The sequence below is a fragment of the Dermacentor albipictus genome, chromosome 7, assembly GCF_038994185.2.
Source record: "Dermacentor albipictus isolate Rhodes 1998 colony chromosome 7, USDA_Dalb.pri_finalv2, whole genome shotgun sequence".
NCBI lineage: Eukaryota > Metazoa > Arthropoda > Arachnida > Ixodida > Ixodidae > Dermacentor > Dermacentor albipictus.
Window position 1 is genome coordinate 42,343,426 of NC_091827.1, and position 27,504 is coordinate 42,370,929.

Below are 27,504 nucleotides of genomic sequence, written 5' to 3' on the forward strand. Positions count from 1 at the left end.
CTTGCATTTATTTTGTGTAAAATATCCTAAAAGAGGCGCCTTCACTCCATTTGTAAAGTTCCACGCACCGGCAGCTTGTCGATGAAGGAACAGTTATTGAAAAAGCAACGGAGTGACTTGAAATTGTTGTACACCAGAATAAAAAAGAAACATTGAACTTTGATTAGCGACACGCTGTTACAGTTAGTGATTTTCTGCGCTGACCACTTCTGACATTAAAACCCGGGACGGTGTATATCAGCGACAGTATACCGACATCTTCATCGGCTGTTAAGGCTCACTTTCGGAGCGAACATTCAAAGCACACGCACAAAAGCAACTCCAACTTGTTCAAACTATCACTCCGATTACCAAGTGTCATATGAGGTTGATACCTCGTATGTAGATACCATCGCAGAATATAGACGGTGACAACGACGATGACGATGACACAGGCGTGATTGTGCAGCAATCTTAGAAAACACGTTAAAGGGAGAGAAGAAGAGAGGCCGGGGAGCCTCGTGACAAGAACATGGGACAGCATGGCGCTGCCATCGTGGGACAGGGACCTGTCAGGAGATGGGTCCGGGCTCGTGCGTATATCAGGTGATACTGAGGCGGCAGCTCTGCGTCTAAAGGTAGCGCACACCCCCGGGTCGTCGAGCAGTGCACCGAACAAGGCTTCTCTGCTCTTGTCTTAGCTTTCTTAAAAGACGTCGCCACTATCCTAGTAGCGTATGAGTTGGCCCAGCTAACAAGCCAAGCTCTTTGTTTATATTTGTTTAGCTTGTGTAATTGGGAAGGTGATAACAACAAAGACGAGATGCTAGGGGTGGGAGAGTACAGTTGATAGCGCAACATGCTATCATCACAGTATATTATAGCAGTATTTTTAAGCACGGCCATCGTGAGCCGGGACACTCCGAATTTCAGTCATGGCAAGACACTTGACGTCTGTATCGTAATGGCCACAGCACCTCCTTGACAGTTTGCCCAAACCATGATGACATATGAACCTTGTCCTTTGTATTTCCTAAATTTGCGGATAAAATTTTCACTTTATATGTTTGCGATTGCGTCCGCTTCGCACTTTATCCACTTGATATGGTTTTGAAGAGATATCAAATGTGTGTTGGATGCTTGTGTTTTCGGGGACTGCATGCTGGGGCCTGGACGTATCGCATGGCTTACAACCACGAAAGCCTCATGTTTACACCAGCGAATATGAAGAAGCTTGCCTGTATACATAAGCCTTCGTGTGTGTGTTTGTCTCACAGTGCGAAACACTCTGCCTTTCTGTCTGCGCGTATGGAGGAAGCGATATTCAACGCACGAAGGCGCCAGCGCAGCGGCTGCGCGCGGACACACCCAGCCATGCCTAATCCGCAATGGCCACCCTGCGCTGTTTCCGGCGATTTACTCCCACTCCTGGAGCAGAGTGTTCCGGTGCGGGATAAAGCAAGAAACCTTCAAAATCAACGATGTTCCCGAGCTGTTTTTGTAGTATCTGGGTTATTACGTAACGCTGAAATTAAGCATCCCGTTTGCTTAACATTGCCTCGCCATTGCCTGGGTCATTTCTGGTAGTCTGTCTCGTCAAGCTTCGGGCTTCTGGGCCAATGCTATAGCACGTGGGACAGAGGGTGCAATGCTTAGCGAGTGCATGGCTTTCCTCTAGCGAGTCTTAGGAGGATCTGTTGTAGTGCCGAGAAGGAAGCGAGTGATTGTGGCGGTCGTTCTCACAAAGAGGGGTGCCGACAACACTGTTGTTGTATTATAGAACAGCACTGCAAACTTCATGAATTTGAAATAATTGCGTAAACCGAGGCTGGAGCTTACGAAGGAGTTCCAATCGGATGCCTCTGATGCTCTAGAGGACTACCATGGTTTATCTAACGGACGAAGACAACAAACAAATTTGGGATATCCTAATACGTTTTCTCTAATAAACCAGAAAAAAAAGCCTATATTCTACAAAAACAACCCTTGAATATTCAACGGTATCGAATATCTTCAAATTGTAAACATTGTGAAACATACAGTGTGTGTGAATGTAATTTTGCGACAAGGTGTCTTGAATAAGTTATTCTAAACTTACAATGCAGTTTACAGCTGGTTCATGCATCACCTCATAATTTTATACAAGAAAAATAGGATAAAGGTGATCACATTTGGTGCTCTATGCCGTTGACAGTAACGAATCAAAAGAATATCGCGACATGACGTACAGTTTGCAGTAGGGTTGCTTTGTTAAATGAGCCAACTGTACTAGTATAGCACAACGCACAGTCTTAAAGAAGTACCAACAAGGTTGCATTGGTCATACAATAAATTATATGGCCTGAATCATGACCACGTGATATAGACAAACATTTATTTGCTGCATAAGGCGAGGCATGCTTATTCGGCGATAGAAAACTTGTGTTGATGTGATCTCTTCTATGCATTCACTCAATAACTCGCGCATGTGAGCAGCACCCAGTTTGTTTCAGACAAAATTATTCAAACGCCTTCCACTTGCAGCGGTGCAGGGACGCGACTGTTATAGTATTCAAAGACTTGCGAATATTTGACAACTTCGAGCAGTGAATTGTCCGTTTGAATGTGAATTGAATACCAAACAATATTCCATTGGTATTCAAAATTTTTAGTATTCGTTAATCCTTGCTAAAAATGCATCAAACGCACCGTAGGTGTTTACTGCGTGCTGTTGACTACTTCGCGGTACTTATTTATGCGCCTTAACCGATATCGATTCGAGCTGCTAAATATAAACCCAATGTTTACTGTTGAAACCTTTTTTCTATGTTTATCGGTAGCACACTTTTTAAATTTTTTTATTGCCCATTCATTCTACAAAAAAAGAACATCGTACTAAGGGAGGCCACAAACAATAGTAAACAAAGTACTACAAACGAACACATAAACAACCTCTATGATGGAGTTACGGAGAAACATAAAACATAGAAAGGTCGTTCTTGGAGCCCCGGCCTGAAAAAGTGAGACAGGAAAATATCGAATGCAAAGCAGGCCCTTTGTTCTATTTTTAAGAATCAAGGACAAAAAAAAAAGAAATCCTGCAAACGCAGGTTCCGTGGTGTGAGCGACGCCACGGTGTATTGTGATATAGCAAGACTACAGATCATCTCAGACTGCGAAAGCTCTTTTTTTTCAGCTGTGTTCTTCCCATGCCGTCTTCTTTAATTTGTACTTTTGTGGCGGATTCTTGGTATCCTTATCATAAAGCTGCAACCACGGGAATCTCGGGTACGGCATTTGCCTCTAACTAAAACGCGGAAGAGGATACACCAGAACACCACTGGTTTACGATTCTCCCTCTGCTTCAACCAAAATTGTTTTATGAAGGCTGCCTGTGTTCCTTCGCCATTCTTTTATTCTTCTTCTTTGAGCACACGTGTTGGGCGAACGACGCTGCCCTGCTCCATGCGGTAGAGATTAACCTTAATTGGCACTGACATTTTAGCTACCTTCTGACGCTTCTTTCAGCTTTCATTTTTGGTCTGTCAGAAAGTGATCCTAAAGAAAAGAGAAAGACAGTGAGGTTAACCAGAAAAAACAATAATATTCGCTACCACGCATCGAAGAACGGGAACTGGTAGGCATAAACTAAGACAGTGAAACAGAAAGAGAGAAAGCACAGACTCAATCAGTACACACTATCACCGAACACGATCGCGTGCAGCGCGATTCAGGCTAAAGCCGTTGCGGCAGGTCAGTCATCTTTAAATTCTTTAGCAGTAATTTTACTGCTCTCTGCTGAAATTTCTTACGAGGTGAGCATTTGCTCCGACAATAATATATGATCAAAGTTTCCTAGCACAGTAGCGAGCGATCGTCTCCGTACACTTTATGGAGAATATTCGCCCAGAACGTGTTGAAGGGTCTCGTAGCGACCACAATGATCGCGGAACTTTTTAGGCAGTTACGATGCGAGAAGAAAAAGGCATCGTAAAGGCCACTGCTAGCCATAGCCGACAAATCAATGTAGTCTGGCGTTGCCAGAATCCATAGGGTGCTAAGGAGAAACGAAGGGTCAAGGTGTTTTACGTGTGAGAGCGAATCATAAAGCCTTTGGCCCTATCCTTTACTAGGCAAAATAAGGCGCATACAATAAATTACAGATATACGTACTATTCTACGCATCTTCGAATATTTTTCCACATAGTCCCCTAGCTGGTTGAGATAGTTGTCCCATCGGAGCATGAAATTGAGGTGTCCCTATAGCAGCATTCATCCGGCTGAATGGGGAACCACAGTCGGACTGCTGTTTTGCTTCACCATTGCACGTGAATCGCTGTCTTGCCAGGAACTTGTTCAGTCGACCAAACACGTAGGGCTAAAGCCGGACTACATGGTGGGTGGTCCAGAGCCGCCCAGTGAAATGAACGGAGGTTGTCGGCCTTTCTGACTACCGCACGTCGCCTCGCATTGTCGTGCAGGATAATGGCGTTGTCCTTATCGAGAGTCCATCGGTGTTTTCGCCTTATGACAGGCAGCAAAATGTTGCGGTGTAAAACAAGAACTGTTGCGGCATTGATAGTTTCACCTTGCGGTGTAAAATACAGCATGCAATCCACGCGGGAAACGCTGCCGTCAGTCTACCACTCACGGGACCTCCCAAAAAACTCATTGTCAAGCAGGCATTCACGTTCTTTTGCGAACTCACAAAACCACCACCTCGCCCTTCTCAAAGCGAGACACATTTCCCCACACGTGAGCTGCATTTCTCTGTGGATTTCGATCAGCGTTTGAACCTTGTTACATAGAAAACTAATCGCACTTCGTTGCTCGTACGCCGTGGAAGTGTCAAGCACAACCACCATCTTTAACAACTGACAGCAGTGCCGTGCCGCGGAGCTACCGGCAGATAAGGACGGGCCGGTCCAAGATAGGAAAACCACTGGGAATGGATACGTTGGCTTCGAATTTACTGCAGTAATTGGGCAAAAAAATGGGAGCAAAGGCTTTGCGATTCGTCCTCGTAGATCACGTGCTGTCGCTTGCAACCACTGGAAGTTTTGAAATGTCCTACAGCGAATAGTTCGAAAAAGAAATAAGCAGAAAAAGTGTACTATAAAGAAAATTACTGCTAGAACTAAGAGTATGTTCGCATCTCATTCACTTTCCTCCATTTTATTTTTACACTACCTTAAGGAAGGCAACTATGCCTACTAAAATACTTTAGAGCCAAACCGTTAAATGATCCTCAGCAAAATCACGAAGAGCTTAGAGGATTGTGAGTGTAATACTGCAATAGTACACCCGGAATACATACGTTGCGAATATTCCATGTACCCCCACTTGTTTGGAATCTTCTAATACAATTTGCTCTTTGCGCTACATAAATAAACAATAATTTCCGTTGAATTTCATGTGTTACGCAATATTTTAACGATTAGATTGTACATATCTGGTATCCGCGTATGTAAATGTGGCGAAAAATGAAACCTACTCTATTCGCAATTTTAGTTTCATTAAATGTGTAAAATCTGCAGAAATATCCATGCCTGGGCAAAAAATCGTGTTCATCAGGAATAGCAAGGAGATAGGGCGTGTTGTACAATAAAAAATAAAGCTGTAGTGAGCGTTGCCACGTAGCTGGAAAATCAATGAAGATTGAAGCCTCAGTGGAAATTTATATAGGGCGCCGCGTTGCCTGCTCGTCTGACGCTGTGAAAGCACGAGCATATTGTATCCCGCAATCCGCTATCACTTTGTCGATGCCGCCACTGAGCCACCTGGAAGTCTCCTTCCAATAATATAAAAAGGCAATAGCACTGTCTCAGAAATTTGCAAAATTTCGCACCTAACACTCTGTTATAACTGCGGCTCTGCACAGTTCGAGACATCAGCTTAACCGGTTGTGACCTGTCCCAATACTGTGGTACAGGGCGCCTGCTTGCCTCCTTGCTGTTCTCTATTTTATTACATAATTGTCTGACGAGTGCACACTGCTCGACTGCAGTAGACCAGCCAACAATACCCGCACATGCCGATATAAAGTGTACTGCGGATTTTTTTACAAAATATTAGAAACGTCGTCCAAACTAACGTGAACCACGTTTCTAATAGAAGACGTTAAATATTACGCGATTCATACCATTTTTTTTACAGGCAAGTTCTAAAGCCTGCTTAGTCTTTTTTTTACTGATGACATTCCATCAGGTATTGGCATGTAATTACCGCGCTAGTAAATAGCTGTCCTAAGTGACAGGGTCGTTAGTTACGAACTTGTAGACAATCATAGAAAACATCAAACCGGGATGTTTTCAGCAAGAAACAGCCAGTGCGCCATATATTTTTGCCGAAAAAGAACTCCCGCGATACAAAAAACAATACTACGTGATTACTCTTTCACCCTCCCCCCCACCCCCAGAAATAAGTGCCATCAAACAAGGCCCCTGGGCGCGAAGCTACTGTGGCACAAGCCTTAACTGCGCATGCACTCTTTACAAACCAGCAAGCTGCTGTCGACGCTCTTTCAGTGCAAACAAGTCGAAGCGCTTTATTGAGAGAGGTGCAGGTAACAAAGCTGTAACTATCCAAAGTATTTCTGTGCGTGCGTGCAAGAGTCCATGTGCATGTTTGTGTGATATTCCTTGCGGATTGTGTCGGTGGGTGTGTTACCGCATAGTAAACCTAAAACGAACTGCTTCTCTTTAACCTAATAGAATAAAGTCTTTCTTCTCGGCTAGCTACTTACAGTTTTACAGGTGTGGATTCATATCCCCGCGTTCCATTTAGAAGTAAACATGTGGAAACTGGTCGCATCGATGCCACTACTTGTTGTTCGTAGGCACTTCCCAGCCCTAAAGAAGAACGCGTAAATCTTCGGTAGGCAGTGGAAAGGTAAACTGTAACTCTCAGAGTGCATCGATATTACTTTCTTGCCATAGACATTGGAAAATGCTGCACGTCAGGATGTCATCCGCTTCCTAAGTCGCAGAAACAAAACCTACAGGAGAGGGAAAAAAAGGCATTCTATTTTGAAGCTTCTTCCAGAGATCCAGGCGTTTTCTAAACAGCGGAAATATCGCGAACGTAGCGCAGATCTTGGTCGAAAGTATATGACAGGAATAAAAATGTTTCCATCCGTCCAATACGCGTACACGAAAACACGTCCTATCTTTAGTGGAGCGAAGTGCAACGTCGGCGTAAACAAGCAGACTAACGCGAGTAAGAAAAAAAATTCTTCGCGGACGCGGAGACACTGAAGTGTAGATCCGGCTGGCTCGATGTTTACCGAGCAAGTTTTCCCACCTTCGGAACTTGAGATGGGAGAAACTGGAAAACTTCAGCTCTTGGCGGTGGGTATAGGCCTGCGTTCATTTTATATTGAGTAGGATGAGGATAAGATCCTTGCCCTTCGGGTTTGTGTTAAAAGGAAGCCCAAGTGGAAGAAAACAGTGAGGAGAAATTTAAAGTCGCTGTCTTCGGTTTAAAATACCATCGAATGGTCGCACTGCTTGTGTTTGCTGGATACGTGACTTGACCACTATTTTCGCCTCGTGTTGACAACGAAGCATGCCACGCTTCCCAGCGCAGCTTATTCCGAAAGAAGAGCTAGCGCGTTTGAAGGGTAGCGTCAAAACAGAAGAAACGCGCATTCGGGGCCGGCCACAAAGGCCGAGTTTTCCGTGTTTGTGGAGCTGGAACTCTCCAATGAGTAGTCACGGCTTAAAGCGGGGATGAGGAAATGTTGGCGCACGCTTTAATATGGAGCGAAGTGAATGTGTACCACGATAGCATGCTGCCCACAGATGAATGGTAGTTCTTGCAGAGGTGTAAAAGAGTGAGCAGAAGTGAATTAGTTGTCATTTGTTTACCAGTTCTCATTTCTCAATTGATAATTGGGCGCGGCCCGTAGTTGAGGCGTTAAAATCTTTGGACATTTCTCAGCGAGTTGCTGTCCTGCCTGACCTCATTCCATGCATGTGTGGGTACTCTTGAATCTGTTGCTTTAATTGTAATGCTGTACTTTGTTCGGCGCATTAAATACAAACCAGCCATTTTCTTGCACAAGGCTGCATAAAATGTTATGTCAAATCGTTTCTGCACAATCGCGCAAAGGCGAAGGTAGATTTTCATTTTCATTTCGCCCATCCGAATGTAGCACCACACTACAAAGGAAATATATATGTGTTTGTCAGGAACAAAGCCTCTTAGTCGAGGAAAAATTCGTCCTGGTCCACAATTCGAACCAGGACAATCGCCTTTCCGGGACACTCACTAGACCATCTGGGCTGACCAGGAAGCTAGCAGAATACAGCGTGAGTTCAAATTAGTCATCGACAAGGAGCTCCTAGGCAATGAATATGCCAACGCAGCTCTGCTGAAGTCCCCTAAGGTAGAGGCAGATTCATGAAAGGGAAAAATTCTCCTTCACACGAAATTCACACGAAAGAACAAAGGAAACACATACGGGGTTCTGGGAAAGAAAGCCTCGCAGGTAAATATTCTTCCGCATCTGTGAAGTATTCTACGCCTTCGACGTAGATTGCGGTCACACATTTTCGTAAAGAGGTGCTCATTTTTATGTGCGTGGATCCTTCTCAATCGTACAAGCCGGCTTTCTTTAATTGAGGTGCTCAGACTGCGCACGAATCTATATTTTGCGGCAGACAACACTCTCCTTGGCACTCGTGCCGAATCTGTCTGCTTTTATTGATTCCCACGAGCACCTCCCGCTTCGGTTTGCAGTATTACTTCAACTTCTGGAATGACGTCGTCTGACCTACTTTCTTTTTTCGAGGAAAATCGGAGCAGTGCATCAGAGGGTCTTCACGTTGGCCTAGTCGGTATATGTTGACGTCAAAGATAAGCCACAATGAAAAATAATTTGCTGTCTGTATCTTCTCGTGTTTTCGTTCCTTTGTTCTTTTTTTATGTGAAGTCTTCCTAGTAGAGTTTCTGTGTTCTTGCACTTTGCCGCACCTTACCTCGAAGCTGAACATGGTGGCAAACGATGCAGAAACTAGGGAAGCCCTTCTGGGCGGTACTTGTATAAAACTCGCTGTCTATACAATATATGGTTGCTGATAGTGAACAAACACATTTCTTGCAATTTTATTGCGAGGGCAGACTATGCATTTTTGAGCACCTTTCAACATCAATGCGCCCCTTATCATGAATGCCCAGTCTATGCGGCAGCGACGAAGGTGACGAACGACTCTGCTAATGCACGCAGCTGAGAAATTCGAAACGCCGTATCACATTCCACAGCGTATAATGCAACTGCGGCTCCCGACTACCATAGAACAAAGAAGAAACGCATTGTAGCTGGCAGGGTAGCAAGCAGTTGTATGGATACTCTAGGCTAGATTTCTCCGCCACCACTGCCGTGAATTTTCGTACGTATTCATGCATATGTACACTGTATGCTTATCTATGCGGTATACGCAAGGTAGATGCGGCACTATCCAACTGTCAGAGTTGTTCAAACCAGATCCTATATTCTTGAGGAGACATTTCTCTTAATATTGAAAAAATTTCACCACGCCAACACAATTCATTATAAATTTTCTTCACAGCGCATGCCTTTCATTCTAAACCTTTTCAGACTACTAAAAATGTAATACAATATAGTGCCTGCAATATGAAAGTGGTGTAGTTTCAGTGACGCCGCTTTCCACGCGCAGCGCAATGGCAACTGTCAGATGTCATTACAGCCCGTACACGGCGCATCAAAGCTCTTATTGATTGATTGAGTAACTTTTATTGGATGCCAGAAATATCGACGCGCCCGTGTATGTCGCCCCCACGTATAGCGGCATCTTCAATTAATTAGAACACTGTCCTATTAGATCAAGTGCAAAGCTAAACTTTGTTATCGCTGTCGGTGCATCACCCTTCAGCCAAACTGCCAGTTCTACAATTACGTCTTTACCACGTGTCATCCATAAAACTACTTAATCACGCGCATTGAATCTTAGAGTAGGGCATGCCCTCCATTCAGTGTCCGAGAACACAGACCCATGCTAGCCCTTCAACTTACCGCAAGTTTATCTGTACATAGCACGGTTAAGTCCACATTGTGGAAGACGGTGATGTTGACTCTCTTGGAAGGGTTCTTGACATCCCCTTGGGTCCATTGACTCTCGGCGAAGTGTTTACTCAATGGCACCGAATCACAGAATCCTGCACTCAATATAGCGATGGCATTAACCCGGCGAAGCCGCTGCTAACTCGGGAGCTATGTTTGCCTGACTGAGTTTAGTTTGCGAAGTCAGACGCGACAAAGGTTAAGGAGGGACAGGGATCTTGAGGAAGCACTTAGCCTAAGATATATCAACTTGCACCGTGTCCGCAAGTGCGTTAGGTGCATCCTCACTGAAGTCCTTCTTATCCGCCAGTAATTTACTAATCAAGTCGTGTACGCAGATGTTCCTCAAGCCACCCTGTGCGATAAGACATTTTACATTTGTATGTGATGATAGAAGTTATTATCGCGGCTTTACTTTTTCTGACCTAAGCAAGGATGTAATTTCGCAACTGAAGTCGACAACGAGCCGAAGTTGTTCAGTATATGACGGGATACTTCATTCACTCACTATAGTCACACTGATATTTACAATGGGACGCGGCGAATTCAACATCCGTACATGCATCGGCCTACTCTCCTCCGATTTACTGAAACAATATGGAAATGTTGCACTCCATCTCTTGAACTAAAGTCCTAGGTAATTACAATAGAAAGAGTACAGACAATGAAGCCAGATAAAGCAGTTGAAAAATTAGTCGTTAGTTTTATTTAAATTAGTAAATAATGAAGAAAATAGTTACAGAACGGTAGATTGCTCCAGATGAGAGAGTCTAACTCACATTTTCACATTACACGTGCGACGGTTTTTACCCTTGCGTTACATTCCGGTCATCGTTCCGAACACGTTCATGGGTATTTGTGTATGTGTACTTATCCAGCCCTGGGAGTGTTAGCTAGAACCACTCGTGGTTATGGGGGCGACGAACACTCTTACAACCTAGGGCCTTAAGTAGTACATAAACTTAGTATCAAGCAGCTGAGTAATTAACCTTCGCACGCCGCCTATTAGCATCAATGCCGACAAAGTGTTGTTCCATATATGAACTAAAACAATGTTTACATTTTTTTATCTGAATGCGTGTAGCGCTGTGGGACAAATGAAAAAAAAATATCACTGCGCGCCTATATACAGAAAAATTGTTGCTACCCTTTTTCGGTCCAGATACAAACAATGTTGCACAATTACTTTCACAGCAATACAACAGTTTAATATAGAGTTTTCACCTATGTGCTTAGCATCCTTTTCGTATAGCACAGGAATGAGACGTGTATAATTGGAGATAAAAGAAATACTTACAAAGCAGACAGGTATCTCATAAAAGCGCTGCGGCGCTGCCATTCATTTGACCAGAATTACTAGACTCCGAAAAACACTGTTGCCTCATTTCTTTATGGTAAAAGGAAAATACCCGCAAATTTCAAGTTGGCCCACCCGCAAGTTTAGGTTGGCCCACCCCCAAATTTCAAGTTGGGCTCCCATATCAAATTTAGGTTTGCCAACCCACCAGTTTAGGTTGATCAACCTCTTCCCCATTTAGGTTGGCCCACTCCCAGATTTTTAGTTGGCCCAGCCCGAAATTTATGTTGCGCCACCCATACCAAGCTTCCCCGCGCATTTTCTATGGAGCCGTAGTATCTCTGTGGGTATAATCTGATGAATTTGTTTTTTTTTTTCGATGCAATTGTTCTTTATCGCCATAACTCAACCGATCCGTGGCGTTCATCAAACGCCGCGTGTTCTTCGGCCGAACGCACGATGCGCGGCCCGCTTCCGCTGCCGTTCCTTCAACGCAGCCAGCTCCTTGGCAGAACAAATCAAACGGGGCCTCCCCATCTGACTGCCGTGCCTGAACTGGCGGGAAACGGCGGCGCCCGAAGCGAGCGAATACGCGATCACACCATTTCCCTCCTCCGAAAAAAGGGTAGGCTTGTGGTTGGCTAGCGCCTTCCGCTGCGTCTACTTCTTCACGCTTATAAAACCTCGCTTTATAGGGCGCGTAGGATGCAACGACAGTGGCGTAGTGTCATCTGAATGAAGACTCTAAGCCACTGTCGGTTCATCATACGGACTCGATATACAACCGTACTCGTACCCCATTTTGCTGAGGTGCCTATGCTTACCACCCTTCTTAAGTGAAACCAACGATTTCATCAACAGTATGAATGCTGCGTTTTTTGTGTGCTACAGTCATTGTGCCAACGCTTCTCTCACTATGTACAATTGGTGAGTGTCGAGTTGAATGCTACTGTAATAAATACCATGAGAGAAAAAAAAGGACAGTGGCTAAATAGGTTAGCGTCGTCGTATCGCAACCTGGAGGTCGATGGTTCGAATCCGCAGCCCAAAAGACGATTTTTATTTTCGCGCGGCTTGAGCCTTTTTTGTATGGCAACATCGAGGCCGACGAGAGTGGGGCAATACAAGCTTCACTTGGAAACGCTTTTGTAATGTCGCCAATGCGTGGTAACGGGTAGACATTCTGCGAGCTTAGTATGTTGAGATCATGGTGAAGATACCTATGGCGTAGCTGGCCGCCCTTTTGTGGTATATTCATACAACATTTTTTTGGAAAGAACATACCATATATTGCGTTCTTAGATTATAACAGACGATAGAACTACAATGTTTCGGGGTGGGTGTTTTATTTCAGACAAACAAAAAGATGCAATTTCGGAAATGATTTTTACCACATATAAATGGGCCTATAAATGAACGTGCCTCACATCAAATAGAAAAAAAACATTATGAACATACCTATGTTTCTCTAGGTGGTGTAGCTCTTACCGAAAAGCTGAAGGAAAAATAAAAAAAGGAGGCAATAGTAAATAAAGTGAAGAAAAACCGGCAATTTCTTTCAAGGCGTGCTTAGAGGGTAACCGAGCGTAAGTGATGTGTCGGGAAGAAAAAAAAAAGCATACAAGGTTCAGCAGATTGAAAGCACTTTACAATAAAGAATTAAAGAAAAAAGAAAAAAAGGAACAGTTAAACACGGCTTTCACGAAAGAAAATCAAATTTAAACCTTGTGGCTGCCAGGCGTTCCGCAAATAGTTTCCACTTCATCAAGGATGAAGCTTTGGCGTTTCTCCAACAGCGATGCTAACATTTCTCACGCCATGTGACAACCAAACTGCTTTTCTGGTTGCCACCTTTGAGTCCGTAATAGATTTAATTCGATAAGCACGTTAGCAACAAAAAATTACCTTTTTCAGCTTTGAAGTTACCAAATGCTTGTGGTCCCGCAAAAAAGTGCAAACTGTGAATGCTAATGACCCTAGGCGCCTGGTATTCCCTTTAAAAGGGCTGGAGCTTGAAACTTAACAATGAAACATTTTTTTCAAACGCGTCACAGGCCCCTCCACTACACTAAGGTTGAACGAAAGACAACATTACTTTGACTCCCTGCCGCTTAACAATGTGTCGATAGACCAACTTTAGAAGAACGTAACTTGCAATATCGTTTGTTTGACAGGGTAAAGGTGCTCCCAAGTAACTGCGCGAGGATCTCCAGTTTCTCTTAAACTTAAGTTTATTCTTCTCACCGCTTTGTGACATAGTAACTAGTCTAGAAGGACTAAGATTCTGGAAGAAGTAATACTTGTATTTGTGCAAAAAAAAACAAGTTACTAAAGAACTCCCATCACGATCGCAGTCGACGGTAATGCGATAAGCATTCGAGCAATGTCCCAAGGCACCATATTGCTGAAGGCTGTTCATTTAGTATCTGTAGCAGTCATCATGAGACTTGTGTTTGGGCTATGCGCGACATTCAGTGTTTCCAGGTGTCTGTCCAATTTGGTATGGCTGTCGCTTGCCATGGTTACCCACCGGCGTGACGGCATCATGACTGCACAATACCTACGCAGGGATGACTATGGAGTGACCGAGAAATGACGTCGATGGACCGACGAAGACCGTGCTACGGTGACGGCACGATGACAATGGATTGACAATACTGAAATGACGACGACGGTATCATCATCATCATCATCATCATCACCGTCAGCCTGGTTACGCCCACTGCAAGGCAAAGGCCTCTCCCATATTTCTCCAACAACCCCGGTCATGTACTAATTGTGGCCATGCCGTCCCTGCAAACTTCTTAATCTCATCCGCCCACGTAACTTTCTGCCGCCCCCTGCTACGCTTCCCTTCCCTTGGAATCCAGTCCGTAACCGTTAATGACCATCGGTTATCTTCCCTCCTCATTACATATCCTGCCCATGCCCATTTCGTTTTCTTGATTTCAACTAAGATGTCATTAACTCACGTTTGTTCCCTCACCCAATCTGCTCTTTTCGTATCCCTTAACGTTACACCTATCATTCTTCTTTCCATAGCTCGTTGCGTCGTCCTCAATTTGAGTAGAACCCTTTTCGTAAGCCTCCAGGTTTCTGCCCCGTACGTGAGTACTGCTAAGACACAGCTATTATACAATTTTCTCTTGAGGGATAATGGCAACCTGCTGTTCGTGATCTGAGAATGCCGGCCAAACGCACACCAGCCCATCCTTATTCTTCTGAGTATTTCCGTCTCAAGATCCGGATCCACCGTCACTACCAGCCCTAAGTAAATGTATTCCCTTACGACTTCCAGTGTCTCGCTGCCTATTGTAAATTGATGTTCTCTTCCGAGACTGTTAAACATTACTTTAGTTTTCTGTAGATTAATTTTTAGACCCACTCTTCTGCTTTGCCTCTCCAGGTCAGTGAGCATGCATGCTCACTGAAGGACTGACTGACGACGACTGACTGACGACGGTATAAGGAAAGCATAAATATGGTGGCAAGACGACCACAGTGTGGCGATGGCTTTGTGACCACGATGGCTTGACCACGACGCTTTCGCTTAAGTGAGACGAAGAAATCACGAATTAGGAAAATGGAACGATGGTGTCACGCCATTTGTTTGAAAATAAATGCAACACGACAACTGTATCATGAAGACTCATTGACAAAGATGGCGCAACAATGGTATGAGGACAGTTGGATGAAGACGATTGTACACCAACAAGGGCATGACAGTGACAGCCTGACGACATCGCAAAAGCGACGACGGCAGAATAGCGGCTAATCTAATCACTATATAATGACAAGTCTTGACGTCGATAGAATTACGTCCACGAGACGCCAATAATATCTGGCGCACTGAGCTCTGCGACGCATGAGAGAGAACGACAAACTGTAGAATATAATATTAGGAAGGGTAATCTTTAAAGCAATCCCTCACATTTTCACCAGCATTTCCCTCTGCAACTTCATTTCTCTGGTTTTCTCTTCACCCTCGATTGAAACAGGCTAAAGCACGCGTCCAACATGAATGTTTTGTGCTCATACTATGATTTTGTGCTTTAGCGAGGCACATTAGTGACTTTAAAAGAAGACATTATGCTAAGTTGTGGTACTGAATTACTCTACTCTTGTAGCAGAATGACAGCCTCTGCCATCAAATAAGTGCTGCCGAGCTTCCACGAAAAAAAAAATGCCAAAAAACGGAGTCGACGTTATGCAAAAACTCTCGCACCAGCTCACCCAGACGAAATAGATTTTAGCAGCTTCTCGAAGGCTTCTCAACGGCTTCCCAAACCTCAACAAGCTTGCCCACGACCGTGCGGGAGAACTCACGCACCGCGACGGTCTGGGGGCTCCGGAGGGGCAGGAAGGGACTCAGCAGAACGATCCACTCCTCACATTTAATGAAATTACTAAACATTACCAACTTGGTCGGAGAATTTATCCTCTGCCTCACCCGAACCTCACTAGAGGTCAGTCAGCTACACTTAGAATGCTGCAGACGGGATCTTTCCCGCCGCGGGGATTCCTCAAGTAGGATGTACTCGGATGTGAACCCTAGGTTGTCCCGACTGCACTGAAACCTTTTGCTCAATGGCTCACATGCTCTGGCAATGTCCCGCGCTGCCTAACGACTTCTCTCCAGCGAAGCCGAATGGGAGGAGGCCATCAGAAGCACGGTACTCCGAAAGCAAGCCCAGGCTATCCAGATGGCCCAGGAAAGAGCGGAACGTCACGGCGTTCTGTACTTTACGTGGGCGCGGCCTGCGGCTACAATGGCCTCCCGTTAGGAGGTCCTGACAGTATCTCCTCAGGATTAAATAAAGTTCGTTGTCTGTCTGTCTGTCTTCAGGACAATACTCGCTGTATCTTAACTGGTAAAGGTGAACTACGGTGATATTCTACGCGAAACACAGTAGACTCATACGAGCAGCATTCGAGACGCCTTCCTGCATTTCAAGAAAACACCTTAAATAATAGGTTACGTAGCAGTGAATTGCTAGCGCTAAGATTCAAGCGCAAAGATATGCTAACAAAAAAAAGGGGGGGGGAGGGGGGTTGGCTTTTGCTTGTCGGCTGGTAAACAGCGGCCATTTGTTTCTAGGCGATAATGAACGAACGCCCTTACTTGAAAGAAAAAATCGCCATTCTAAGAAGATGTAGCGTGGCACGTTAATGGCCCTACAAAGAAATAATCTGGCATAATAATTAGCTTGCACACAGAACGCCGGTATAAAGCCAACACGATCACCTGCTTTGATTTTCAAGCACCAACAATGAACACGGAAAGCGCGTGTTCTATACGAGCCATTTACCGGATGTTAACAGGTGTTCATGCATGAAAACCTCAATTTTTCATTTCGCTTGTTTCAGTCCTGCCGTTTGGGCCTTCAATATAAATTTCCGTTCGCACAACCCTCATATTTGCTCCAAACTTGCTCGCGGCGCCCTGGATTTCATTCGGCAATGATTTGCACGGCTTTCGCAGCATTTCAATTATTCGACAGCAAGGGAGAATCCAGTTTCAAAAACAAAAACAAAATACAGCAGCTGAGAATGGCATGCGCAGATTAGAAGGCTTCTAGGATCAAAGCGGCAAATGGAATTTAGGGAAGAATGAAGGAAGGCAACGGTGATAAAAATAAAAACAGGAGCAATGAAATGATGCATGCATGAATGGAGTGTGGAGCCATCTGGAATCCGGGCTGTAAAAAGAGCAGTGTAAATTAAGTTAAAAGCGCGCTAGGGTATGAAAGAGGGTGGTCGAGAGCAAGAGAAGAACCATTTGCAAATTTTCTTTTTTTGCAAGGACATGCAAATGGAATTTGAGTTACACATTGGGAACTAAAAAGAGAAATAGAGAAAAAGAAACCGGAACAAAAAAATAATGGCCTCAGGCGACCATGGTGGCGACCATGGTGTTCTCTTTTTTTCCTAGTCTTTCCAGCGCAGACGGCCTTGCATCGAGAAATAGCGGGTAGTTGAACCGCTAAGCGGAATACATTCGGCTTTTTTTTGCTTGCTTTGCTTAGCGATTATCTACTCGATATCTTTTTTTTTTTTTTCTCGACTACGCTGGTGTGGTGGCTCTGAATTACTGAACCTTCCTCCTTTCTGTGTTTTTAACTGTGTTTATAAGTGCCCATCTATGACTTAAATTAAAGTTCAAAACTAGGGGTGTGCTTATTTTATTAGCACATTAGAAAATGAAGGAGGACGCTAGAGGGGGTTCGGGCGTCGAGGGGCTATAATGTGTCTATTTTCGCTTTCTCATATCGAGCGATACGCTTTGTCACACCACCGCTCACCGATTGTGCAACGTAGTGCCTCTGTGCATAATGTAGGCCTCGCCGCCATTGTTCAGTTTCGTTTATCTTCTTGTCTTACAATTTTCAGTAATGTTAGTATGTTGCACAATCAAAATTCACTTTATATATTTTGTTTTTCATTCTTTACTACACTACGTGCTTTTTTGTTTGTTTGTATACGCTGCAGTGCTCAGCCATACTCGTTCTTCAACTCCGTTTTCTTCTCGAAAACAACCCAGTGTTCCTCATCGTCATCATCATCTTCACCATCATCATCATCATTCTAAATTCAAATTCGCGCGCACGATTTCATGCCATTCACTCGTGGCTTGCTTTCATTATTTTGTCGTCGCGTTGTCTACTCGCCGTCCACGTTTGCATGGGCCACACCAGTGGTAACGAAATAAACGACAGGGTCTTCTCCTGCCTGTTGCCTCGCCTTGATGCCGTAATTCGTGTGAACCTTCAAAGCCGCCACACCTGCTTCGCCGCTTTGACATAAGCGACTACATTGCTGGCTGATGCCACTGACTAATGCCCTGGGAGCTTTGTCTTTTCTTTTACCCTTGGTGTTTCCTGTCGTCATACTGTCTTTGTTTTCCTAACTTTAAGTTCCTTCGTCCTTCCTTCTTTCTTTCTTACTATCTCTGCTATTCTGTTTCTTTTTGCCTTTCTCTTTGACAATGATTCTTTTTGTATTCTAGTTTCTTTTCTTCTTCTTTCTCTAGCCCTACACACATTGCTGTTTTTTTTTCAAATTCTTACCGGGGTCTTCTCCGCATGTTGGGACTCGCTTTGTGCGTGTGTCTATGCGGGAGTGCAATGGTGCTTTTTTTTCTTCGTGTAAATGTAGGAAGGAGCCAACGTTATAGCTCGAAGAAAACATTTCAAAACGGAAAGCGGTGAAGAAGCAATTATATATTAGGGCAGAGATAAGGCGCAAGAAGGTTGATTCTTCCGACGCATTTTGTCAACATCACGCTCCTGGAACGAGGCAGCTGCTGTTGACAGCGAAACGCAATCTGTCCACGTCTGTCAAAAAGACCAGACTACTTCGAGAAAAGTCACCGCATATTGATCGCGCGTCCACCTCTCTTTTTTTTTTTTGGGGGGGGGGGAGGCGCTCTTCATAAAGCGGTAATTGACACGACAACATAAGGGTGCTCCTTCCAGTATATTAGAGTCCATGACAGATCCTCCATGTATTGCTAAAGTCGGCAGAAAAAGACATCTAAACTTTTTATTACCCAAATCAATAAAGATACTTGTCTCACGTTTGTAATTGTGAAAAACTTATGCATGTTTCCCAAAGTTTCCTTTTAGCCCCTGATTTTTTTTTATACGCAGGAGACGCGATAACCTGAAGGAAGGGTGCCTTTTTTTATTCGCTTACTATCACAAGTCATAGGAGAAGTTTCGTGGTTGAAGAGCGTCCTTTTAAAAAGCGAAATAATCATACGACAGCAAGCAGCGCGAACATTTTAGTTGAATGTTTCGTCCGTCCCATTAATGCATCGCATCAGTCCGTTCTGTTACGCGGACGATGACCGTGCTTGTCATCAAAGACGAACAACAACGACTTTTTTCGTCATCAGGCCACCCGCTTCCGCAAAGCCATAATGCGAAGGCAAATGAAGCTTCTGCTCAAATGCCTCCACCGTAACTAAGGCTCTTCTCACCGGGCATTTAGCCCTTTCCAGTGAATGAACGTGGATGCGGGACACGAGCATGCTACCACTGATTTAAAGCACAAGAACAGTTCTAAGCAACTATTCGAAAGATTTGCGCTGCCCAGAGGCTCGGAGCAATAGCGTCTGTGGGTGTATTGTAAAAACGAGAACGAGCAACGCTGTAGTGTACGATGACTTCAGTATGTTGGCCATCCCATGGAAATAGCTCTTGACAAGATTGCACTGCGTTTGCGTGCACTTCTTCGTTGTCGTACTCGTGAAAATAGTGTCGCCCACGGAAGGGAGGCGTGTACGACAACGATGATAATAAAGTTACCTTTCAATTTTATTTCCCATCTTAGAGTAGCGATGGCGAGGTTATACAAAAATGCTGAGAGACCGCAGCTTGACGAAAAAATAGTTATGGGGTTTTACGTGTCCAGAAACGTGATCGGAATATGAAGCACGCCGCAGTGGGGTACTCCAGAATAATTTGGACCACCTGTGGTTCTAATCTAAGTAAGCAGGTGTTTTCGCATTTCGCCCTCATCGAAAAGCGGCCGCCGTGCTCGAGATTCGATCCCGCCACCTCGTGCGTAGGAGTCTAACGGCATAGCCACTAAGCAACCACGGCAGGTGGCACTTTGACGAGTCTACAAACCCAGTGTTCATTAGGGAGGCACCACTGAAGCTTGTACTGTTTTAGAAACATATATAAGTACATCAAGGAACCACAAAAGACCCATACGTAAGCCATCTTATTGAAATACATAACATGAAGTTCTTAGCGTGAACAGGAAAACACATGGAAATAATTGAGACCATAGCCATTAGGTAGAGGTGGAAGAGTATAGTGAAGGAGTTCTTTTCCAAGATTAACTCGATGTGTCGGTACTATTCATTCCTCGCCATGTCTTGTTGCATAGCCTAATACTTTTGTTCTTATATCTGCTAATTTCCTGAGGTTGTTTACATTATATATAATTTCCAATTTAATCTTGATACACGTGTAATATTTATAAAAGTTGTGTGCCCTAATTACTCTAGAGCGACTGCACAAAGCTGCACTACGATGTAGGTGGGACTAATTATACATATGTCAGAGATACCTCTTTTTGGCTTAAGTGAATGCCTTTAAATTTGGTGAACGGTGTGGTACCCCAAACTAACTGACAACAATATAGATATGAGCCAATGATTGAGTTAAATTAGCATCTTTGTGTAAGAAGGGTATACTTTAAGTGACCTGCGGCACCAGTGACTTTAGGTATATTGTTTGGTACATAATAAGCACAATAATCCTATGATATATTGGAGGAAACTATAATCCCTAAGTATTTGAACTGCTCGACAATTTCTACAGGACTTGAATTTACAATAATACCTTCATGCGGTGAAATCGGTCTTTTTTCGACCTAAACATGACAGCCTTAGTCTTGGCCTCGTTTGTCTTCATTGAATTGTCTGTGGACCAATCCTCAAGAGCTTTCGTTGATAGGTTACATTGATAAATGAGTTCGGAAGTGTTATTGGCAAAAAGTATATTTTTACCATCCGCATAGATGGCAAAGTTTGCGTTATTGCTAATATTTATATTATTGTTTGTGTATATGTTGAAGAGTAAAGTTCCTAGTGCACTTCCTTCAGGAACACTGCATATGAGATGGTCTTGTTCAGATTGTATACGATTAATATTACTTGTTGCCTGAATGATAGAAATGAGTTCGACAATATCAGAGCTTTACCTCGAAGACCATTGTACTGCAATATATTTAGTAAGATATCATGTTTTACGAGGTCAAAGCCCTTGAAATATCTGCAAACACACCAATGACAATAGCCTGGTTTTGTAGTTGTGTTATTACATACTCTTTTCGTTCGAGTAATGCAGACTGAGCTGATCTTTGTTTGCAGAGGCTAAATTTAAATGGTGTTTGCAGGTTGTATTTATGCATGAAATTAGACAGTCTTATATGAAACATTTGTGAAAGGCTGTTAAAAACACTGACAGAATAAGGATTTGTTTGTAGTTTCTAACCACATTTCGATCTGCTTTTTTGTAAAGAACGGCTCTCGCGAATCGCATTTTTTTCCATAAAAACTCCACTTACTAAACAGATGTCAAAGATGTGAGCAAGTACGGGGGCGATTATCTCAGCTACATGTTTCACTTGCCCCACTTGAATGTCATCATTGCCACAGCTACTGCTGTTATATAATGAATAATGAAAAGATGAAGGCTCTACTTACGCGCCTTAGGTCTTGCGAGGTGGCCCCTGGTCATTGAAGACCTGCAAATAACATAAATACAGTCAGGCATTCCTTTATCGTCCCGGGCCTCTAATATTGTTCCGAAACTGTGCAATGTCCTGCAGGCGCACACAGTCTGGTATAAGCGCAGGTGTGTTTATTGGCATTTTCTCTATCTCTTTAATCAGGCGGATTTATTTGGAGTTGTTAAAGCATGTCAGATATATATATATATATATATATATATATATATATATATATATATATATATATATATATATATATATGTATATATATACAGTGAAGTAGACGCGCGTATGAAGCGGTTTATTGACGTTTCGGCCGGGGTCCGGCCTTTCTGATGAAGGCCGGACCCCGGCCGAAACGTCAATAAACCGCTTCATACGCGCGTCTACTTCACTGTGAATATTTACCCGGACCCAGAACTGCTTTTTTTCTGGTATATATATATATATATATATATACACTACGAACGAATTGCGATCTCCTTAAATCATGCATTTGCTTTTATTTCGCATATTTTTTGAATTGCCTGTAAAGATACGCCTGTTCCATTTTTCGCTTCAATCTCTGGGAACACAGGAGATTATCTGGAGGAAACATTGCACAATTCAAGTAGTTAATTAAAATATTTGAGCAGAATCTATTAAATGTAATTATCTAAGTAGGAATCGCTTTATAACTCCGCCTAATTGTACCTGTAATATTGTGGACCAGTGTCCTACAAACCCGCATAGAAATATGGCACGCCTTACGTGATACGAGTCTTTTGAACGATAAAGTAGGCTCAAGTGTGGCGTAATGTACTTTGACGAGTAATGGCGAATCTTTCCAGCGCAATGGTCAGATATTGTGATTTTGCTGAGCATTTTTTTTTTGCTTCTACTGCAGCGGTTTGGATATCTTTTCCGCTGCTGTAGAAACAACGCAACCAATACTGAAAACGTCGCTGACCATATCTGAGAAGTGCTACGTTCACCGTTAACAAGCGATGATTTATTCGACAAGCGCACATCAATCAAACATACCCTCGCAAGTGAGCGACGTCTATTGCAGCCCCTCGTAAAGCAATCCGGCCCATTCGCCTGACACAAACTTCAGTTTCCGAGTGAATGTGCAATAGAGAAATTCGAATCGCCGATCACGTGTGCTCTGATGCCTCCCCCCCCCTTCCTCTTCCTCCACAAAAAAAAGCTCGTCGTTAATTCTTTTGAATAATGTGTTTAGGTCACACGTTTCAATAGGGGAAAAAATCAATCCTCAGCTTTACGGACATCGCATTTGCTTAGCACAAATTCTCAGGTGAATGAAACTTCCGCAATATTCTACAATATGCGGTGGTATCCTATAAATTACGTTTTTCCCAAAGCACTCGTCTAGTAGTTAGAGATGGTCTCAATGAGAACTCGTATCTATCTTTCGCAGATCTCGGGGACGTATTGCTGGAAATTGAAGCTGGTCCCCTGACTTCGCCTCAGCATAGATCAGTTCACTAGCGGGCGACTTAATCTTCGGAATCGCTACTCGTTCCTGATACGAATAAAAATAAAGTTGCGGTTTCAGATAATGTGTGCTTCTTTGGATAATTCAACTGAGGACGGCCTCATTATGCTCTATGCTCAATACATTTCTTTTTAAATGCGGAAACATACATGTACCATGCCCCATTACCGAAAATCCGTCGCTGCCAGCGCGACCAACAGACGGTACCAAAAATTGCCGACGAGTAAAAACGCGTCACACGATGCTAGAATTGACGTAAAAGTTCACAGGGAGTTTCCTGTAAACAAAGTAAACTATTGGCTTTGAAAACAAAATTTGGTAATTTCGAGTCTGGGGAGGAACAAAACCCGGGCATCCGGGCCACGGCTTCGTTTCTACGCCAAGGTGGTTCCATGGTTCTCGCTGCACTCTTAAACAGGTTGCACCCTTTGGGGCTTATCTTATCTCACAAAAATAATCGTCATCTGCCTTGCTTGCATTGCCTTTCTTGAAAACTCAGCGCTCGCTATTTTACTGTCGAGAATGCTGTGTCACGCTGCTAACGGGCAAGCCGCTCGTGACTGGGAAATACCGGGCTCGCCACGTTAAAGAAAGGAAACGCGGGCAAGACAGACGATGATTATTGTTGTGAGACAAGATAAGCCCCAAAGGGTGCAATTTCTATTAAGACTGACTGAGGGAGTGAACAGTGCGTGCATCGTTGCACACGCCACGTTGGAGCCACCTGGCTGTCTGAAGATGTGGCCCACTGCGTTCGTCATTGGGCACGTGACGGTGCAGCCAATGGGGAAGAGGTGGCGCCACGTCACCAGTTTATAAAATGAGCGCGTTCATCGCGCTCCGAGGGATACGAACGGTATAATGCTTTCTCATTCCCACATGTAGGCAGCGTTAAGTGTGTCTGCCGATTTTTCAAAAACTCCTACTGAAACATTCCGTAGAGCTGTCTTTATTTTGCTTATGGGAACAGTGATAGTAACCTGTAGGCTGAGCTTGACAAATTACAGATTACATGGGATCTTACACCAGTGTACATAAATCTCCTTGGCCTCTCTCTCTCTCTCTCTCTCTATCTATCTCTCTCAATAAATTTCTTTTCTGGGCGCCTTTAGTTCGGGTCGTATTGGTGCCGTGACAGCAGAACCTCACCAGGCAAATATGCGCGCATTGCGTGGAGGAGTGTTTTGATTTTCTGTCTGGGGTCCCGAAAACGTATAATTAATTTTCGGCCTTGTGATAAGGTGGAAAGCTCACGGACATTCGACACTTGTTCCCTGTTTGCATCCTGAGAGCAATAACATTAGGTTATAAGTAAAATCAATGAGAGGTTACTTCTTTTCACCCACGTAATTAGGCGCAAAGCCTTTTCTTGCCCGTAGCGCGTGCAACATTACTGTGCCAACTTTGCTGCTGTTTCATTGCGATCAACTAGCAAACGAGGACGTCACCTGCATGATTTCCATCCAAGCAGCCAATGCTTAGCGAAAGCCAGTTAATTAAGCGCCCAATTAGCGCACGCAAAAGGAGCAATACCGCAGCAGTTCCGCGTTACGGTCTCGCGATTTTGCCTTGCTTCTTGCACAAGTTCACTCGACGCTGCGAAAAACTTTTGCAGCCAATCATCTTGGGCCAAATAGTTTCGCTCCAACCTTGCCGCGTCAGCTTTCCAGCAGCCTGTGCAGGCAACTTGTTGCCGACTTCCCGTTCCAGCCGACATTTCCTCGCACGAGGCGAGCGTTCCGGAAGGTGACAGCGTGGGCGTGCGCACAATGTTATGGCACGAAACACATTCCCAGCGGGTTTGGCAGTAAAGCGGAATTTACAGGCGCCGCACGTTACCTTGCGAAAGACTACGTCAGATGACGACGACGAAAAATTAAACTCGTGAAAACGCGCTTGGTTGGCGTGAAGCAGTTGCATCGTTTACGGCGTACTTCCATACTGGCTCCCCGGTCAGGAACGTATTAAAGCGAATGTATTAAAACAAGCGTAAGGTAAGGATTGTTTGGCCTTCGCTGGTTGACACTTCGGCGTACTATTGTCGTACGCTGCAGCCCAACTGGGGAGCTGCTAAGTTATATTGTTATGCGTTATTTGCACTGTGGCACTGCATTAATGTGTCGTCACTCTAAGCGTTATCTTTGATGAAAATTTAAAATAAAGGATTCCACGAAAGCAAGTTCTAGAGGTGTTTTAGACACACCATGAACAACAGACCTAAATAAAGTTTCCCTCTTGATGAAGGCGAATAAAGTGGCTCGCCTACGTGCTGTCGTTGGAAATGAACCAGAATTATCGTGTTACATGTGCACGGGTTAGAAACGTACCACAACTAACTTCTTCGCTAACCCGCAGGCTGCCAACAAGTTGTGAATGAATGTCAGCTTTCCCATGATGGTGTGACGGTGACGGTGACCAAAGCACCAACAATTGTGGAACGACGCTTCGAGCTTTCACCGCCACTTTGCAGCTGTAGCCTGTTCTGCGTACTATCTGCAGTTTAATTTCCGTCAATAGTGTCATGGAAAGTCCCATCTCTGTTAAAGGGAGCAAAAGTGGCTGCTTAGGAAAAGCGAAGGGGGTTGCAGGGTAGTTTGCGGCATAAAGGGAGAAGCCGTGACAGCGATAGTCAAGAAGCACGAGGTACCATAAAATAAAAAGAGAACACATGGCGGCTAATAGCCCAACAAGCGAGTCCCACGTGATGACAGTCGAGAAGAACGCCTATAACTCACGTTACAGCCTCGCATTCGGCTACTTGCTGAAAGGCGCACAGCTACTTGATGTTTACCCAGCGTACCTCGGCGTTCTCCAAAGTTGCACACATAAAATATATAAGCTAACGTGATCTTTCTGTTGCAAGGGTCTACTTCAGTAGATTTATTACTTTGCCAGATCGACAGTGTTACGAATCGCTCGAATGCCTGGAGGCAGGCTTAGGGCGGGCATAGGCGTGATGTACGACACGAGGGGCATAGGTGTGATGTACATTTCACAAAGACGGGCGTGTGGTTCTTGGGAATGTAGGCGCAGCTTTCCCGTTGGCCCTTGCAGTTGAGTGCGAGGCGTTGTTTAGCACTGCCTCAGGGCTTTGTTAAACGAAAAGGGAGTGTGCTGGGAGCTGAATGTCCAGAAATTGTTTAGCAGAGTGAGGTTTGCTTATATACTTGCGAGTGCCATTTCAGCATACTTATAATTGAGAATATATAGCATTCTCTGCCTTGTCAGACCAGCTTTCCTTCCGGCTGTTTAGCTATGCAGCTGTTCGATGAAAACTGTGGGACGATTCAAGCAATAGTGCAGTCTAAAAAAAGTGGGTCGATCGCGAAGGTAGTGCCACTTCAAATAAGGGCGGTTCATGCGAATATTTTGGACAGGGTATGTGCCGCATTTCAATGAATCTCTCCTACTCCAACTTGAGTATGTTTCTCTGCCTATGTGTACCTGGGGCCACCGGACAGATGCCGTGAGGCATGTGCTATCCAGTGTGTGACATAGGGCATGTGTCACTTTTCACAGAACCTCTTTGAGCCAACATGAATCACTGGTTATGTGACACTGGCTATTCGCTAACTTCAAGGGGTCCCAGAAGCCGTCTGGAAGGCGTTTTGGCTATTCGCATACTTGGATAGTGCTCGTTGAAGAGTTCTACACATTGTTTCTATGGCGATATATATATATATATATATATATATATATATATATATATATATATATATATATATATATATATATATATATATATATATATTGCCCCCGGTTGTCTAACTTGGGCCCCACTAGATATGTGCTCGTGAGGCTGTCGTAATGGTTCCATCGTCGTCAATTTAACTTCGTCTCCCGACTCTCCTCACGCTGTCGTCCTACCATCGCCTTCATTAAAAAAAAAAGCATCGCATTTTCGTCACACCGTCCTCATCATACCGCATTCGCCTAACCGCCGACGCCATTCTTTCTTTGTCATTTCGTTGCACTAATGCTGTCGTCTTTCGATTTCGAATATGGCGCCAATTCCACTGTCATCACCACGGCGCCATGCAGCGGTCATCGTACAACCTCCATCATACCGTCGTCTTGAAGCCATTTTGCTGAATCCATATTCGCCGTCGCTTTCAAGCAATCGTCGTCATACACTCATCCTCATGGCATTGTACTCACGGCGACATCGTCTCGCTGTCGTGGTTATGCCATCGGGATCATTTCAGAATCTCCATGCTATTGTCGTCATACCGCTTTCGTCATTCCATAGACGCCATTCTATCTTCGTCATTCTATCGTCATCGCAAAGTCGTTGGCATGTCGTCATGGTCATGGCCGATAGTGGTGAGCGTGTGCCAGCAATATCGGCTGTTTCGGAGGTGGTGTGTGTCCAACATTGCCAAAACAATGAAAATCGAGAAACAGGCACTACAGATTCTA

The 27,504-nt window shown here is 44.2% G+C and overlaps 1 protein-coding gene across 2 annotated transcripts in view; it reads right to left on the reverse strand.

Moving 5' to 3' along the window:
* The window catches only part of LOC135915271 (uncharacterized), a 279,129-nt gene that overhangs the window by 219,245 nt on the left and 32,380 nt on the right, over positions 1-27,504 (reverse strand). For both annotated transcript variants that reach the window (XR_011507138.1, XM_070521202.1), the window contains exon 2: positions 21,562-21,602. Coding sequence is in view for 1 of the 2 variants with exons in the window: in XM_070521202.1 (XP_070377303.1) it covers positions 21,562-21,602 (41 nt within the window). In the remaining variant the exon portion in view is untranslated. The remainder of the gene's footprint in view (positions 1-21,561; positions 21,603-27,504) is intronic.